The sequence below is a fragment of the Antechinus flavipes genome, chromosome 6 (genome assembly GCF_016432865.1).
Source record: "Antechinus flavipes isolate AdamAnt ecotype Samford, QLD, Australia chromosome 6, AdamAnt_v2, whole genome shotgun sequence".
NCBI classification, from domain to species: domain Eukaryota; kingdom Metazoa; phylum Chordata; class Mammalia; order Dasyuromorphia; family Dasyuridae; genus Antechinus; species Antechinus flavipes.
This window is the reverse complement of record NC_067403.1, coordinates 139,063,506-139,082,606: the sequence shown is the minus strand read 5'-3', so window position 1 is coordinate 139,082,606 and position 19,101 is coordinate 139,063,506. Positions and strand designations below refer to the sequence as shown.

Here is a 19,101-nt window from a genome sequence, read left to right as displayed (position 1 = left end):
AGGCGGTATAACAAAAAGAATCATGAGGTGTCCATTAAGGAAAAAGAATTACACACTGTGAACTCCTTTTTACTATTTGGGGATGAGAGTCTTTGGTCTTAACAGTTTACTCCAATACAGTATTATTAGCAACTATAGTGAATTACAGTTCACTTTCAAGTGAATTATAAGTGAATTTCAAGTGAATTCAATTACAATACACTTTCAAGATGGCACATCATTTTATCTATTGTGAAATCATCAAAATATTAAGCAAAAATTAAAGAGGTCAAACAGGTCTTAATGGAATTATTTTTATAGGAGCATCACTCCTGTAACTGAGGTATGGTTTCAAATTTGAATTACTCTTAATGTGGTCGAATGTTTATACATTATACCCTGTAAGAGAGAATGGATGTAAGAGAAACATCTTTCACTACAAATATTAAATACAAATCCTTGGTGAGGAAGGAAATGTTACTTTCTCCCTATAGTTAAGTAAATCATTATCTTCACCAGGAACAAGTTATAATTTGATTCAGGTTTTCATCAGCTTTTATTACTGATTCGGGTTTCTGTGCTCACAGACATCAATGAATGCTCCTTTGTTCCAAAAGGCTGCCATAGCTGGGCTCAGTTACTAAGCATCAGATCCTGAGGAGGCCAACACTTAAAACCACACACATAACATACTTCTTGTTAGAATATGCAAAAAGCTTTTATTGAATGAACAACTGGTCAGAGGGTGACACTATGCCACATAGTATTTAGCCAACGTCAGTTCCATCAACCACACCACCTGTTTTCTCCAGAATTGTGCTACATTTTAAAATCATTCATTCAATGCATGTTATGAAAAAGGCATTAAAGAATAGCAAACCTAATTTGTTGTATTTTTTTTTAAATGCCCCGGATAAGGGGGGGAGGGGGAGAGAATTACACAAACAGATGCTGGTACAAAGACAGCGTCTTTAATAGAAAGAAAGGGTTTATGCTCCATATGCCCATACCACTGACAAATCACTAACATTTGCTATTGGGCATCTCAAAGTGATAATCATTTTCATTGTCTGCAATCCACAAGCTTTCATTAGTGCAATTCAATCACAAATAATATCTTATTTCTAAATATTAACCCATTCATAACATTTTCTTCCTTATGCCACCAATCATAAATAAGAATTAAACATCTCTAGGAATCTCTATGTGGCATCATTTAATTATAAACAATTCCCAAGTGAAGCATATTATCTTGATTAGAAACAATACTTGAAAAGATTGACTGCTGGGAATAAATTTATGAAAGTTACAAGTTAATGATGTCTTTATTTTTCTGACAACATCTCTGACAAAATCTCAACAATTTACACATATCATCAAACACCATTACATGACAAAATGCATACCACCACTCTAGATAGCTAGTGAAGCAAAAGATATTCAGAGGTCCTGCCTTTCCTTAAAAATTACCTTGTGTTATATCATGAAATACATCTTTAAAATTCCAGAAAAGTACCATGGAATAAAAGAAAGGATTTCCACTAGATCCAGACAAACACAGCCTATGGCAATGATCATTTCTGCATGTCTGTAAATTAGTTGGTTTGTTTTTTTGGCTTTTTAAAAGTAGTCAAGTATATTCTGAAAGCAACGTAGACACTAATCATCTAAGACCAATGTATCTTGAAGTACTTTTGTCCCCTTTGAGTGGGGGTAACTATGGTAAAAATAATATTAGTTTATTAATGCTTTTTGCAAAGAGGTTTTAACCATTTGCTTTAGGACAAAAGTCTCATGTCAAAATAAAGTTAGTTCCAAATGGCTCAAAATATTTAAAAGAAAAAATGGGGAATCAATGGGGGAAAAAGTATAGAGTAGAAGAAGATGAAGCCGAAGGGAAAATAATTGTTTAAAAAAATATATCTCTAGTGAAATTTCTGTATTTGAAGAATAGAGACTGTTAAGTACCCTATAATTTATTAATAACTCTTTGTTAACTTTTATAAGTTCAACCATTTACTTGAAATAATGGAGAATGATCATAAGGAATGCTACATCACATTGTCAACAGTTATTAGACTTAAAATATGAAGACTGCAGAAGAGGCTATTTAGAGACATCAAAAGATAAATTCTGCCCTTTGAGCTCTGCCTGGGCATATTCTGCTCTCAGAGTCTTTCACATCTCTATCAAGTTATTAAAAACAAACAGCACCAGGCATATAATACCAGATGCTTAGAAAGCACTTTATAAAAACATTACTTCATTTAGTCTTCTTTTCAAGCCTGTGAGGTAAGAACCACAAACAATATAAAACCCATTTTATAGATGAAGAAATTAAAGTTTAAGTAAGCTGGGAAGTAACAAAGACAGGATATGAATCCCAGTTTTCTGATTTTCAAGTCTAGTATGTGATCCACATCCTTGGATACAAATTAGATACTCTTCCAGATCATTACAAGTTGCTACTAGAGTCACATGATACAAAAAGCTAGCAATAAAGGTAATTACTGATCTCAAATTATCATCTGTACACTTAGAGCATCTATGCAAACAGCAAGTAATAAGAATAATTATTTTGGACAATATAAATACTAGACAAAACTGAAATTGCAAAAATGCAAAATAAAATTCATAAATAGGAATATAAAGAATAAAGTAATAATCCATTTATAGTTGACATTTTAGTAAGATGCCTTGATACATTCATGTTGGGTCTCTAGAGCTAATGTGTTAATATGGAGGCTTCGGAAAGGATTTGGAAAAAAGTTTCAAAGGCTAGAATCTTGACAAGACTAAATACTTTGAAAATAGGAACTCAATAGCCTGAGAAAACCGAGTAGGTACTAAATAGCAACATTCAGGTTTATGAAGAATTTTCAAAAGATAGTCTCCAAATATTTTCCATCTCTGCTAATAATCAGATGAGGAAAATTAAGGTTAAGTTAAAACATTAGGATTTAGGTTACTTAACAAATTATGTCTCAGTTATGAAGGTTGCTGTATATGTTTTATGGAAGATTGCTCAATCTTTGTTTTCAGAAATCTTAAACAAAAAGAATATACAGTTATTATATTTCAGTAAAGATCTAAACTCTTACATTTGATTCCTTCGCATGAGCTGGTTTCCTTACCTTTAAAATGGTATTAATGTCTGTCTTATATAATATTGTGTCAAATTCTTGGTGAGGATCACATAAGATGATGAGTATGAAAGGACTCTGTGCTCTGTGTGTGTGTGTGTGTGTGACACAAATGTAAGATAGTATAAACTTGAGGCATCCACAAATTCTCAGATACTATGACAGTGTAAGACAGAGGGCAGATGCTGGCTAAATGAAGCTGCCACTTGTTTTAGAACTTGCATTTTAATATACTCTGAAATGAGAACAATAGTTATCACCTAGTTAATATATTAACTTTTTTCAAGAACCTCTTTAATATATTAAATTTAGCATTCTACATTCATGCAGAGAAATAGAGCCATGAAACTTGCAGGTTTCCTTTTATGCACAGGAATGGTCAACAATTCAAAACATGTTGCTTCCAAGCTTTTTCTAAGAAAGCAAAATAAGAACAAAAAAAAGTTTGCATTTTGAGTAAATATGAAAAGAAAGAACAATCTGGAAGTCCAATGTTTATTTTACACTATCTATCTCAAGACATGTAAAAGTGAAGCTTCAAGAGGGAGGCAGCAGCTATTGCCTGAACTTGTCTATGGCTCTTGGGGATGAAAGATGATTGGAGACTTCCATCACTTCTTAATAAAATGCCACCTGTGGATATCTTCATCTGTGGAGAAGAATATGAGAGAAACAGAGAGAGAGAGAGAGAGAGAGAGAGAGAGAGAGAGAGAGAGAGAGAGAGAGAGAGAGAGAGAGAGAGAGACAGGGAAAAAGAAAATAAAACTTCATTTTAGTTCAGTTTGATACAACAAACACTGTCCACTACATTCTAGGCACTGGAAATAAAAAGACTAAGACGACTCCCTGCCTTCAGGGAGTTTATCTTCTTCCAGAATGCTGCGAGAAATGAAAAAAACATATAAATATGAAACTTTCTCAATTTTATTTTTACACTTCCGTTCCATTTTCATCTCCATGGTAAAACATAAGTTTTTAGTTTCTCGCATATTTTTTCCCCAAAATTTAAGTCAAGCTAAATCAGAAAAGCAAAAGCTCCCACATTTTGTTTTGGTGTTATTTTCCAGACTACAATGACATTACCCAGCAAGAAACCTAGAGTTCATTCAAACATCAGCATGAAAGGATTAGAAAAGCTGCAACTGCCTGCCAAAAAACCCAAATGGGTTTTTATAGACCAGGTAGTTTGTTAGCACACCATATAAGGAATGCTGTTTGCTTTCCCATGAAATAATGTCTGTGGGTGCATTCCTTTATAAACATCTTGGAACTTAGGGTAAGTAATTCTCATTTTTTTCAATTTGTAAGTTGCAGATCCTTCCTACATCTTATAGGAACATCTTATAGGAACTAATGAACTAATGTGTGTGCAATCATTTAATACCTATAAAGTATTATAATACATATTAAGCATTGCATAAATGTAAACTATTATTATTACTAAGTAATATTAAGCAAAAAGCAAAAAATCCAAATGGGCGCATATTTTAATAAACAAATGCTGAATATATAAATTTATACTTCTCACTTCTTACTAAAAGCTGTATTTCCCAAAATACCTTAAACACAATATTTTTCCAAAGAAAATGTATTAAATATTTCCAAAATCCAATAAGTACTTTGGTCCTTGATTTGAAGGAAAAAATAAGGTAGACAAATTTTCCCAAAGCACTAATTTAAATTCATCATAATTTACTAAACGTGTTAGTGCTTGGAAATAAAAGTCATGATAAATACAAGCATTATTTCCTTGTTTAAAAATGGTAAATATTTCATCTGTTGGTTATTTTTTAAATAAAGTACAATGATTTAAGATAACTCATCCAGACAATTTTGTAAATACTTTACAGCTCATTATTCTTAACTTCCAGAAATTTTTTTGACCAAATGATTTTTAGTTTTTGCTTCTACAATCCCAAGCAATTAAGTATGTGTAGGCCCTCTTGATAACATACCTTCTTTGGAATTTGAATCTTTATTTATTGCAGTTGATACCTATGAGGTAAAAAACAGAGAGTTAGTTTTTAATGAAGATTCTCCATATAGAATCAGGAATCAGGGATATTTTATTAGGAAATTATCTAATAGATAGTACAAGCACATTTCCTTGACTTGAAAAGGAGGATACTATTCCCCACAATTCCATTCTACTTAAGAAATATCATTTTCCTGATAAACACAGGTCTATGAACTTTTTTTTCTTTCTTTTTTTTTTTTTTTTGCTTAGGCAATTGGGGTTAAGTGACTTGCCCAGGGTTACACAGCTAGGAAGTATTAAGTGTCTCAAGCCACATTTGAACTCAGATCCTCCTGACTTCAGGGCTGGTGCTCTATCCACTATGCCATCTAGCTATCCCCAGGGCCTATGAACTTAAAAAAAAATTCCAATAACTATTTTGATAAAAATTGATTTCTTTTGCAATCTTCTGTATTTTATGCACTTAAAAAGTTATTCAGAAAACCATTCTATAGGCTTCACCAGATTGCCCAACATACAAAAAAAAGTTTAGTGTTCCTACACTACAAGCACAATGATTGATGAAGTGATGGACATTAAAGATAAAAAAATATGTTTAGAAAGCTTTTTTCTAATTAGTTACAAGGAGTAACTAAGGTGTTTCCTTCTCAGCATTCAACACAAATGCTCATTTTTTACCCTTCAGTTGCATTCTCTATGGAGGCACTTGAAAAACTAGTGAAGCAAAAACATTTATATAGATTATTTCTAGGAAATGCTTTCAGATGCTAGGGCAGTCAAGGTTCTCTGAGCTGATTTAATTTAATCCAAAAGAGGCAAGTATTAGCATTAAAAAGTTTCCTAAGAGAGAATTTTTCCTCCCTTCTTAAGTCTCTTGCATAAAAAGGGCTCTTTCATTGAGAAGGGCAGCATACATTCCCTAGATCTTGCTCACCCTCAACTGACAGTGACTCAGCAAGAACATAACCAATGTCAGCTTTATTTGAAAAAAAAATCATCTAAATCATAAGGATTTTCAAATGCTCCCATTTTCTACTGTTCCTTTGAAGAAACAAACAGTTCAGGTGAACAGTTTCTCCTTAAGTCACTCCACAGGGAAGAATGTGATTGTAAGAAAGGAAAAAAAATAAAAAGCTTCCTCTATAAATTATATATAATTTATCTTGGAGGTTTTCCCAGGATTTAAAAAAAGGAGCTTTATTAAGCAAGTTAGCCATTTGGGGGTCTAATGTCAAAGAGACTTGTGGCTATCTTCGTTAATTTTGCAGATGGCCGCATTTAAAAATGTAAGTGAAATAAAAATTCCAGTATATGATGGCCACTAATTGAAGTTGTACAAATGATTATATCTAACTTGGCCTGCTCCTTCTTTTTTTAATTAGGGACAGGAAGAGCAGACCAAACCATATTAAGATTGCTTTGATCTCAAAGGCATAGTGCTGGGAATCTTGCCATACCAGGCTTTTTAGATAGCCATAGGGGAATTAGGGGATTCCTCTATAGTTGGAACTCTCAGGCCTAGACAGAAACTCACATGCCTGGCTAGGAATCACATGCCAACTCAGAATTCCCATGTGGGAAGGGTTATTTCAGGCCACAAACAACAAATGTTCATTCAGCCTTACATATGCATTGAAATGATTACAGGGTTCATATGCAAAATTTCCAGTAGGCATAAAACTCGTTACCTCAGCCACTAATAAGGCACTGGAATGATGGAAGAATTATTCATCTAATATTATTTTTCTGTTGAAACAACCTGTGACTTTTAAAAATAGCATTTTACATAAGCAATGGTATTGATCCGGTGATAGCAGATTCAAAGGGATCCATTGTTTTGTAACCCACTGAAATAATCTGGGGTGAAACATATAGTCTTATGGAAGAAAGAAGGGCTTAAAAATGAGTATAAAATCATCAAGGTACACAAATGTAGTTTAAAGGAAATTTTAAAATTCTGTAAGGATAGTACAAAAAGGAATATTCAATCAAACCTTTTCTGTATAGTTTATTTTGGTTTGCTGGATAACCACTTAATGCAGGAATAGTTTCCTTTTATCTTTGTATGCTCAGCATACAAAGTTGGGCAAATTATTTATTTCCTCAAAAGTAAATGCTATAGGAAAATTTAATTTCTCCCAATACAGGCTCAATTATAACATCTCAATTTTCAAGTTTAAGCATATTCAACAAATAATTACTAAAGACTTGATGCCTTCAATTTATTTCCTATATCATCAAAGCTTACATTTTAAAACTTTAAAAAGAAACAGTTTAACTTTTCAGTCTTTTAAACTTTGACAAGGGAATCACCCTGGAAAATATTGAGGTATTTCAAAGTCTCTTGAAAAAAGGATATTTCAAAATCTCTTGGTGGGTAGTGTCAAAGGATTTAAATATTAAATGGATGAGAGAAAAAGCTTAGAAAAAATTTTTTTTCTTTCCCCACTTCTAAAAAGTGAAAGAACTCTTGAGCATAAAATATGCAGAGAAAACAACAATTTTGAAGTGGTGAATATTCAAATCAATTCAATAATTTTTTATTTACGCCTACTACATGGAAAGTTATTGAGGATACAAAAATGAAAAATGAAGAACTCTTTCCCCAAAGAAGCTTATAACTTAGTGGCAGATGAGACAAATACACAAATCATTATAACACAAGTTAGAATTAGAAAAATATAAAAAAAAGAGGCCTAACGAAGGCAAAACAAATTAAAAAGGAGGACCAAGAAAAGGCCTCATAAAAGAAATGTAACTTGAACTTGGAAAGTTCCTTGGAACTTAGAACCTTGGAAAAGAAGGAAATAAGTACAACAGGGGATGGTAGACAAAGTGTATCAATAAATAAATGCAAGTAGGTAATAGGAGTTTAGTTCGACTAAGACAGATATATGCCTCAGGTTTGAGGCATAAATGAGGCATACATAATAATGTATATGAAAGCCCTTGGAGTGAGGAAGAGTTGGATTCAAGTCTCATTTCTGATATATAATGACTATCTGGCACTAGTAAGATAATACACCATAAGGCAGGTAGGAGTCAGGAATATTCAAACATAACTGTGAGATCCTCTCAGCCCTACTTTCTTCATCTATAAAATGGGGGAAATAACAATTAAGGTTGTTCTGAGGATCAAATGAGATAATATGTAAAACACTGTGAAAATCTTAGAAAGCTGTTTGAATGATAATGATTATTGTTTTAAGTTAATTTCTTGGTAATTCAGGTAATTCTCTTTGATTTTAAGTCACCAAGTAAGTGACGATCTACTTTGGGAGATAGAATTCCTCTGGCAGAATTCTCTATGCCACTGAAATCTAAACTAAATCTGTTCCCCTCTCTCCCTCCACTCCCCAAATTAGTGCAGATGAACCTAGCAGGTTAAAAATCTCAGCTACTAGAGAAATATAATTTGAGAAGCTACAGTAGAAACCACATCTAACCAAAACACAAGTAGTAAATAACAGTTGTACAAGGAACAGTTAGTTTATGAAGGTGAAATCTGACCAACAGAATTTTAATAAAGAACATTTACTGTTTTTTTGTGGTGGCAAACACCAAAAAGTGAGGGAGTGACCATCATCTGGAACTGGCTGAACACAATATAATATATGAATGTGATGGATCATTATTATGCCAAAAGAAATGATGCAGGGAATGGTTTTAGGAAGACATGGCAAAATTTTAATGAACTGATGCAAGTGAAATGAGAAGAACCATAACAATGTATACAGTAACAACTAAATTGTGAAGATAATCAACTGTGAAGTACATTATATATTTGTAATAGTTTTATTTACTTATTTGATTGTGCATTTATTTATTCTCAATTTATTCCTCAATGTGAGGAAAAGAGGAGGAAGAAAATTTGGAATTTTTTAAAAAGAATTAAAAATTTTCTTGGCAAAGGTACTACAATGGTTTACCATTTCCTTCTCCAGCTTATTTTATAGATAAGGAAACTGAAGCAAACAGGATGAAGTAATTTGCCCCCGATCATACAGCTGATAAGCATCTAAGGCTAGATTTGAACACAGGAAATTGAGTCTTCCTGACTTCAGGTGCAGGACTTTATTCACTGTACCACCTAGCTATTCCCATTATCAATGGTACCTTTTAGCACAATTGTATATGCGTGTGTGTGTGAGTGTGTACAATAAACACATATTATATTTCTAAATAAAAGAAGGCCCAGAGCCATTCCTGCTTTTTCTAAATAAAAAATATAAAATATGACCCAAATTCTGGATCAGACTTATTCATGTCCTAGTCCCTTTGAATTGTGCTGGTTTTCTATTACAAAACATAATGGAAAGTTAGTCTATTTAAATTTCCTGTTTAAAAAGAACAGCTGCTTGTTGCTAGAGCTGCCAAATATTTGAAAGAAGGTAGGTAACGTTTAAAAATAGAATCAGTGAGAGACTTCTCATTAGTTTAAAAAATTTACGAAAACCCAAGGTCAAGCTATTACTGTATCTACAAAAATGTTATATAGCACTGTACTTTTCTTTTAGAGGAAGAACTTTGGGATTACTTCTCTTAAAACACCTCCCTTATTAGGAATAGAGGGCATTCATTTTCTTCATCTCTAACCCAATGATAATCCACCTGATTTTACCCATATAATCATCTTCTCACCCCATTTCAAACAAACTCTGAATTGTATAGTACAGAGTAAAATGGCCTTAAAGGAATTCTACCTAGCTCTTCTTTAATAAGCATAAGACATGGAGCAATTGACAAACTCCCCACCCTCAGTTTCCTAATCTGTGAAATTTGAATAATTTATGTTCCCTACTTCATAAGACTATTGTAAAGATACCAGAATATATAAAAGCATTTGGACCAAGGAGTTCCAAGGCAGATCCTGGGCATTAATACATAATGGGTATAATAATAAGGAATACACTTTAAATTATAACAAGCATTCCTTTTAAATTAGACAAGCATTCCCTTATCAGGGATTACTTAAATGTAATATACATGCGCACACACATACACATTCAAACACACACAAATCCATATTCCCTTTCAAAACAAAAGATGTTGTAGATCTTTTTCTAAATAAAAGATAAAGCAAAGTCACTCTTCTTCAGTCCCTCTCTGACTACTAGCTGCTCTCCTACAGCTTATCAACAGGTCTATGCCTTCCCCATCTTCAAAAACCCCTCATTTTATTTGTCTATGCCTGCTAGCCACTGTCCACCCTAGCTATCACTCCATCCTTTTGTGAAAAAATCCATCTACAATCTATACCCACATATCCTTTCTTTTCACTCTCTTCCGAATTTTTTAGTCTAGCTTCTTACCTCATCACTAAAATGAAATTGCTTTCTTCAAAATGACCAAGAACCTCTTACATGGCAAATCCAATGTTATTTTCTTTGTCCTCATCCTTCTTGACCTTTCTTCACTCTTTGTCTTTACACTGTCAATAACCCTTTTCTCCTTGAAACATAATAGAGAAAAAGACAGACAGACAGACAGACACACACACACACACACACACACACACACACAAAGGGGGGGGGTGAGAAAACAAGTGAAGGAGGGAGGGAGAAAGGGAAGGAAGGAAGAGTTAAGAAGATCTGAGTTTAAATCCTGCCTTAGACACTTACTAGCTGTGTGACCTTGGATATGCCACTTAACTTCTGTTTGCCTCAATTTCATCACTTATAAAATGGGGATAACATATTAGTCTAAATGTTTACTACCCAGTGTTGTCTATATCTCTGATAGGAAAATTATATAACTGATTTAAATATCAGCATCAAATATTTTTACTTCACAATCTGCATCTTTTGTATGGAGAAATCTGGCTCTCCCTAGAAGACATTAAATTCCAGCCCACTCTCCAGGACAGAATGGTCTTAAAATGGTCCCCAAACCACCTGGCCAAGAGAAAGCATAGGCACTTGGTCTCCCTATACTCTTTCTATCAGACAATAAATCTATCAGTCATGTCACTCAGAGGAATCATTGGGATGTATTCCATCCACCTCTATAATCAAAGAGGCTGATAATCCAGCTAGACAGTCCAATCCTGACTTGTGAAAAGTTGACTCTAAGTAAACACTTCCTTAAAAAGAAACTCAACTAGAGCCCTGGGTGAATGGTCACAGGAATTCACATGGAACTTCACATGCCAGGGTTGGCTAAAAGAAAACAAGAAGACTGAGTACCAATGTGGATTGCATGCCAATTCACACCTAACTTCTTCATATCAAAGGCCCTTCTCTTTAGTGGGTCAGGTTTAAAGTTTTAAAATTTGAAGTTTTAAAAGAAGCAGTATTGACTTCATGGAAAAAAAAAAAAAAGAAAAATACATCTGAGACAAATTTGCTACAAAAAATATCTCAAAAATGTGTCAATAACATTTTATGTTCCCCAGTTTATTTGGGATGCAACAGATATGTGGAAGGGTCTTTGCTTCCCCTCCTCCAAGTAAAATTTCACTTTAAAAAATAAAATTTTTGTCACAATCAAATCTTTCAAAAAATGGAAGCCTAGTGATAGAATTTAGAGAAGCAATATAGTATATGGATTCTTGTTGTGTTTTAAATTTTAGTAATATCATCTGTTTTTACTTGACTTATATTTCCCAAAGGAAGCCCTTCATATGTTTAGAAAGCCATCCCCCAAAATAAAAAAATAGAAAGGAAAGAGAAAAAAGTAGAGCAAAAGTAAGCATTGTAACAAAAATATATGTTATAATATTCAATGCTCCCTAACTTTTCAAAGAAGCAAAGGAAGTTGTCTTCTCATATCTCTCAAGGTTTGATCATTATGATTTTGCAGTCTTCAATTTACTGTATTGTTCAGGTGAGGTTTTCATTTGTTTATCTTCTACTACCAGATTAGGTACAATGGGTAGTTGTAGATAATAACAAATGGGGAAGGGGAAGGGTAGAAAAAAATTGTGGATAAAGAGATATTTTGTCTCTATCAAGAAAGTGGTATCTGAGAGTACAAAGAGTTAAATACAAATATGTTTGCTTTTAATAAAACTTCATGTTTTAAAAATATTGTGTCAGTTTTTGCCAGGCAATTGGGGTTAAATGACTTGCCTAGGATTACAGAGCTAGCAAGTATTAAGTGTCTAAGGCCAGACTTGAAACTCAAGTCCTCCTGACTTCAGGACTGGTACTCTATTCACTATGCCATCTAGCTGCCCCCATCAAACTGTCAAAAAATTATTTTATAGAGCTAGGAAAAAATAATGACAAAATTCATCTAAAAGAAAAAAAGGTAAAGAATATCAATAGAATTAATGGAAAAAAATGTGAAGGATGGTGGCCTAGCAGTACCAGACCTAAAACTATTATTATGAAGCAGAGGTCATCAAAATCATTTGGTGCTGGTTAAAAAATAGTGACGTATCAGTGGAATACATTAGATTACATGTGACACAATAATCAATGACTATAGTAATCTAGTATTGGATAAATCCTAAAACTCCAGCTTCTTGGATAAGAACTTACTATTTCACAAAAATGCTGTAAAAATATGTCAGAAGCTCAGCATAGATCTACATCTCACACCACATGCCAAAATAAAGTCAAAATGGGTACATGATTTAGATATAAAGGGTGATGCTATAAGCAAATTAGAAGAGTGAGGAATAGTTTACCTATCAGATCTTTGAAGAGAAAAATTTATGGCCAAAGAATAACTAGAATGCAAAATAAACAACTTTTATTACATCAAATTAAAAAGGTTTTGCACAAGCAAAAACCAATGCAGCCAAGATTAGAAGGGAAGCAAAAGGCTAGGAAGAAAAATTTTACAGACAGTGTTTCTGATAAAGGCCTCATTTCTAAAATATATAAAGAACTGAGTAAAATTTATAAGAATACAATTCATTCCCCAGTTGAAAAATGGTCAAAGGATATAAATCGATAACTTTCAGATAAAGAAATTAAAGCCATCTATAGTCATATGAAAAATGTTTTACATCACTATTGATTAGAGAAATGCAAATTAAAACAACTCTAAGGTACCACTTCACTCCTCAGACTGGCTAAAATGACAGGAAAAAAATGATAAAGGTTAGAAAGGATGTAGGAAAATTAAGACATTAACACATTGTTTACAGACTTGTGAACTGATCCAATCATTCTGGAGAACAATTTGGAATAATGCTATATAACTGTATAACGATCCAGCAATGCCACTACTGGGGTCTTTATCCCAACAAAATCATAAAAAAAGGGGAAAGGACATGTGCAAAAAATGTTTATAGCAGTTCTTTTTGTGATGGCAAAAAATTGGAAAATGAGTAGATGCCTATCAATTGGAGAATGGCTGAGTCATGATATATGAAAGTAATGGAATATTATTGTTCTATAAAAATGATGAACAGGCTGATTTTAGAAAGGCCTGGAAAGAGTTACATGAAACCAATGCTGAGTGAAACAAGCAGAATCAGGAATATACTGTACACAGCAACAGAAAGATTGTGCAATGATCAACTATGATTGATTTGGTTCTTCTCAGGGGTTCAGTGATCGAAGGCAATCCTAATAAACTTTGAATAGAAAATGCCTGCATCCAAAAAAAGAACTATGGAGACTAAATGTAAAACAACATATGCTGTGTTTGCTTTTTTTTTTCTTTTTCTCTCATGGTTTTCACCTTTTGTTCTGATTTTTCTCTTGCAACATGATTCATAAGGCAATATGTAAAAAAAAATCAATGTACATTAAAAACAAAAAAAATTTTACATGTAACTGGAGAAAATATTTTTTAAAATATTGTGTTATTATGTTTTGGATTGCAAAATGACATTTAAATTAAATAAGAATGGTCATTCAGTGAGTTTTTTTGCAGATGCTTTGACAATTTGCTGAACTATGAGGTTAAAGATCTCAACACAAAAGTCCAAAGCACTCTTTGTCTCTACTAAAAGATTATCGGAAACCTACCATTTTATTGACTCTTAAATACCAATAACAAAGTAGAACACTTTACTAAAAACAATGACATATAAAATGCTAAAAGAGGATTAGTTGATCTCCCTTTTACCTCTAAAACCTATAATACTATGAATGGCACCACTGTAACATTTCCAAAAATATTTCTATTTTTTTAAGAATAATTAACATCATGTGGAGATTCACATTTTGAGACATAAATACCATGGCAAAGAGGCCTAGTCATTAGGAGTCTTCCTTCTTTGTGCTTGTATTACCATAACCTGCCACAGTACATGGCACTTAATAAACATGTGTTACTTGATTAATTGGTTTACTTAACTAGATTAATATGTAGAAATGTCCTTGGGAATGCATCTATTACTCAAGAATTCACATTGTAACAGAATTTTTTATATCCACATTAGCAGACTGACACTACAGTTGGCTTTGTGATATGCTTTTGTAATATAGAACTATAATGATGTTAGCTGAAAAGGTAAAATTCTATCTGTAAAAGAGAAGATAAAGAGTAACAAAAACATAACTTTATAGAAGGCTAAATAATAATGAAATTGGCAAATGTTTAGAACTGCTAAGAAACTTTTTGAAAATATGAAAATCAGCCCATCATTGGTTTCCAAAATTTGTGGATATGAATTCTAAATTATAATTAAATGCAGAAATAAAAAAGATGAGGAAAAGAATTCTTAGAAAAGAGAATCAAAGAAACTACCAATCCACAGAGTAATTAGTATCACATCAGGAGGGTGTCTCTACTAGCCAAATAGGAATTCTAAAGATCATAGATGTAAAAATGGGAGGAACCTCAGTGTCCATCTAGCACAACTTCTTCATTATAAAGATAAAGAAACTGAGACTCAAGGTTAATGATTTGTTTAAAAATCACCCCAATAATAAGTAGTATAGGCCACTTACTCAAGCCTTCTGACCCTAAAGCCAATGTTCTTTCTATTATATTATTATACAGATACCCCAGATAGTGATGAATAAAATACAAATTGGGGAGTGAAAGAGCAAAGAAAATATCAAATAAAGTGTTCTAGGAATATTTGAGGAAGGAGAGAGCACTACTAAATAGAGGGATCAGAGAAGGCTTCATAGAAGAAAAGATCTTGAGCTGAGTCTGAAAGGAACATGGAGATTCTTAAGAATGAGGTGATGATGATCATGCTTTACATGGAGAACAGCTTAGTGAATACATGGGAAAAAAAGAATATAATCTGAAAAACTTGAAGTAATCCAGTTTGACTGGAATATCAATTGCACCAAAGGAAATAAAATGAAATAAGATTAAAGAGATAGGATAGAAGAAGATTGTGGTAAATCTGAAAAACCTGATGACATGTGGGTATTTTATCCTAGAGATGTTAAAGAGCCACAGAAGGTTGTTGAGTAGAGGCAACAACAGAATCAGACTTAAGCTTTAAGGATATTTTACTAGAGGTAGTGTAGAGGATGAATAGAAGAGAGACAAATTAGGTGTCTATTATTGTTATGGGCCAGAACTCTATAACTTGAAACAAAGGATTCTTACAAGGTACTAAGTCAATGGAATTGATAGAGACAATAGTTACCTAATTTAGCATGGTTCAGTATGATTGATTTAGTCCTACAAAGAGATGTTATAGGCCAGAACTTGAAACAAAGTACTAAGTGGAACTGAAGAGACAATGGCTAAATCTAGTTTAGCATTGATTTAATCCTACAACAAATAATGGTTTCCTAGTGATATAATGATTGGTGTATACTCAGTGTGGAGCATATAAGAGAGAAGCTCTCAGGGCCAGGAAAAGGCAAGTCCACTAGAAGCTCTCGGAGGCTGAGATTCATTCCATTATCAACCTTTGTGGTGGCTGGAGGCTGAAGTACAAACCTATGGATTTGGGGAGATTCAGAAGTCAGAGAAGGCAGGCAGGAGCTCAAACTCTGGGAACCAAGGAGAGAGAAAGGCCTCCAGAAAACTAGTAGAGCCCCTAGTGAAGGAGATAAGACTTTGAAAGAGACAATAAAGGATTTGAACTTTAACACCTGGCTAACTGTGTGGTGATTACTGTACTGAAAGGAAGGCTGCTGCTTCCAGAGACCCCAAGAAAACCCAACAAGAGAACATTACATTTTAAAGAGAATATTACATATTATGACAACTGAAATTAAGATGAAGAGAATTTGATATCTGCATTGCACTTGAAGAGACCAAACAATGTTGCCATTAGCCAAGCATTATACCCTGGACCCCTAAGACAATATATAGTGGTTATCTATTCTTCACCCAGTTTAAAATATTCTTGGATTTGACAAACATTCACTCCACAAGCATTCATTAAGTACCTACTATACGCAAAAACTAGTCACTCTAGCCATTTGTTTCAGTTTCCTTTCTATAGTTTTATCACTAATTCTTACAGTAAAGCACTTTGTAACTGTAAAGTACTGTACGCATATAGGTAATTCTTCTCCTTGAGCTACCACTTTCCTCTAAGCTACCTCCATATGCCTAGTTTCTCACAAGTTTAAAGACCAGGAAGGATTCCACACATTGAGGAACCCTGACTTTTTCCAAGGGTAAAAAATCAAGTCAATCAATATTTATGATGTACTTACTATGTGCCAGGAATTGTTGCTAAAACATTGGAGATACAAAGATAAGCAAAAATAGTCCCTGTCCTTTCAGAAATCACAATCTAATAAGGGAGACATCCTAACATTATGTATCTCCCCCCCCCCCAAAAAAAAAGATACAAAATAAATCGAACATAATCAATAAAGGGAAGTCTCTAAGAGGATCAGAAAAAATATCTGGGCTGAGAAATGTGATGTTTTGTTTGAAGAAAAGCAAGGAGGCTAAGGTCACCAGATCACAGACGATATGGAGAGAGTAAAGTATCAGATGACTGAAAAGATAGGAAAGAATGGCCCAAGTTATGAAGGGCTACAAAAAGACAAATAGAGAAAACATAACATTTTCTGCCATTTCTAAATTTCTTCCTGAATGTATTTTGTGTTTTGCTGACTTGAAAGCTACGGTAAAACAAATTATTTTCCTTACAGACTACATTGTTGTAATTCCTTTCTCTAAAATTAGGAAACTACATAATGGCTTTCTTCTGGTTCTCCCACTCCTAATAAAATGTTAAACGTAATTATGTTTTATGATCAGTATTGCATGGTGGTTCACCCACAGATACTTCCTATATCAGTTCTTGTTCAGTTATTATATTATATTATATTAAATTATACAAAGTCCAGTATGTTTCTTTTCTCTGTGGGTTCTAAAAAAACATTTTCTAGACACAAGTAACTTTCTTTTTCAAAAAACGTTATCTCCACATCTCATCATGGTCCTGCCAAGTTGCAGAGATGGAAATCTTCCTGTTTTACCACTCAGCTTCATAGTGCATATTCCCAAATCTCAGAGGACATTCCCAAATCAATGCCTTCGTGGTATAACTGGGACATATATACTATAGGTTAATGAGCAATTTGCTTCTTCTGGGCCAATCAAGCAGCTTAAAATTTATTGTTTCCACATGGGAATAATACTAAAAATAACCCAATAAAGCTTGAGGCATAACATAAACATCTTAAGTTGCACAGGGAAACTGCTGGACAAATTAAACATGAAGGCACATCTACAATAAAAAAGGGTATCAAATATGGGAAATAAGGAAGAAGTGGGGAATGTTTACCCAAAGTTCCTTCAGATATATTAATGATGAAGAAGTGAAATGGGATGGGATATTATAGGGCTAAAAATACTGATGGTCTAAGACACCTCCATATATCAGTTTTGAAATTGTGGAACTGACATTCTAAATGAAGATATCTCTGAATCACTTGTTCAAATAGTTCCATATTTTGTTCCAGAGGGCAATTACTAAAGAGACTACTTTTTAAATTCCAATAATCATATTTTCTAGAATAGTGTGATTTTGAGGCAGCCATGTGGTGCAATGGACCCAGTGTTAGATGTAGAGAGCTGAGTTCAAATCCTGCCTCAGATACTTATTAGCATGTAACTTTGAACAAGTTGCCTGACCTATCTCAGATTCAATTTTTTCTTCTGTAATGTGGGAATAATAATACTACCTGTTCCATATGGTTGTTGTGAGGATCAAATTATACATACAAAGCACTCTGCCAATCTTAAAAAAGGCAGCTAGATGGCACAGCAGATAGAGTGCTGGACTTGAAATAAGGAAGACTCATCTTCCTGAGTTCAAATCCAGCTTCAGATACTTATGAGGTTGCTCAGTAGATAAGAGTGCTAGCCCTACAGTCAGGAGAACCTGAGTTCAATAGGGTGATAGATATAGAGAGCTGAATTCAGAATCAACTTTAGATGTTTACTTGCTATGTGACCTGGGCAAGTCATTTAACACTGTTTGCCACAGTTTCCTTATCTGTAAAATGAACTAGAAAAGGAAATGATGAAGCACTCTTTGCCAAGGAAACCCTAACTGAAGTCATGAAGAATCAGATACTACTAAACAACAACAAATCTTAAAGTGTTATACTTTATTATAAGTATTATTATCAATCCCCTTGACTCCCCTTTCCTAGTACTGTCACTGCAGAAGCATAAAGGAGTTAGCTGCATAGGAATAGAACCATTTACATTTTTCTTCATTTTATAGGCTGACACAACCAAATAATTCCTCACAGATACAAGTGCTTTACCCAAACTATGTACTCTAATCCTCACAATAACCCTGGCAGAGAGGTATCTACATAATTTTCCCATTCTTACAGACAAGGAAAATGAGACTAAAAAAAAAGCCAAAGAATTTGTTTAGGATGACACTATCAGTGAGAAAGCACTATCTGTGATTGGCACCATCTTTTTTCAATCTAAAAAAATCTATTAGCTTAGATTCCTCTACCAGAGTCTTCAAGAAGCCATGGTTACCTGGATTCCACGACAAAAGCATAGAAATAAAACTTTTGTAAAGTATTCAAGTTTTTAGAAAATTTTAAATTTATACACAAGATCTTCAACACTAAAATTTTTCTATTTGCTAAATCTATAACATGATTTAAAAAAAATTAAAAGGAAACATCTAAT

General features: G+C 33.5%; 1 protein-coding gene across 1 annotated transcript in view; it reads right to left on the bottom strand.

Annotated features, from left to right (window-relative positions):
• Window positions 1-672: 672 nt before the first annotated feature.
• Window positions 673-19,101, bottom strand: part of PPA2 (inorganic pyrophosphatase 2) — a 127,798-nt gene continuing 109,369 nt past the window's right edge. Inside the window, exons 11-12 of the mRNA XM_051967443.1 lie at window positions 5,078-5,117; window positions 673-3,771 (exon numbers count right to left, since the gene is read on the bottom strand). Of these exons, the coding sequence (XP_051823403.1) occupies window positions 3,734-3,771; window positions 5,078-5,117 (78 nt within the window). The 3' untranslated portion in view covers window positions 673-3,733. The remainder of the gene's footprint in view (window positions 3,772-5,077; window positions 5,118-19,101) is intronic.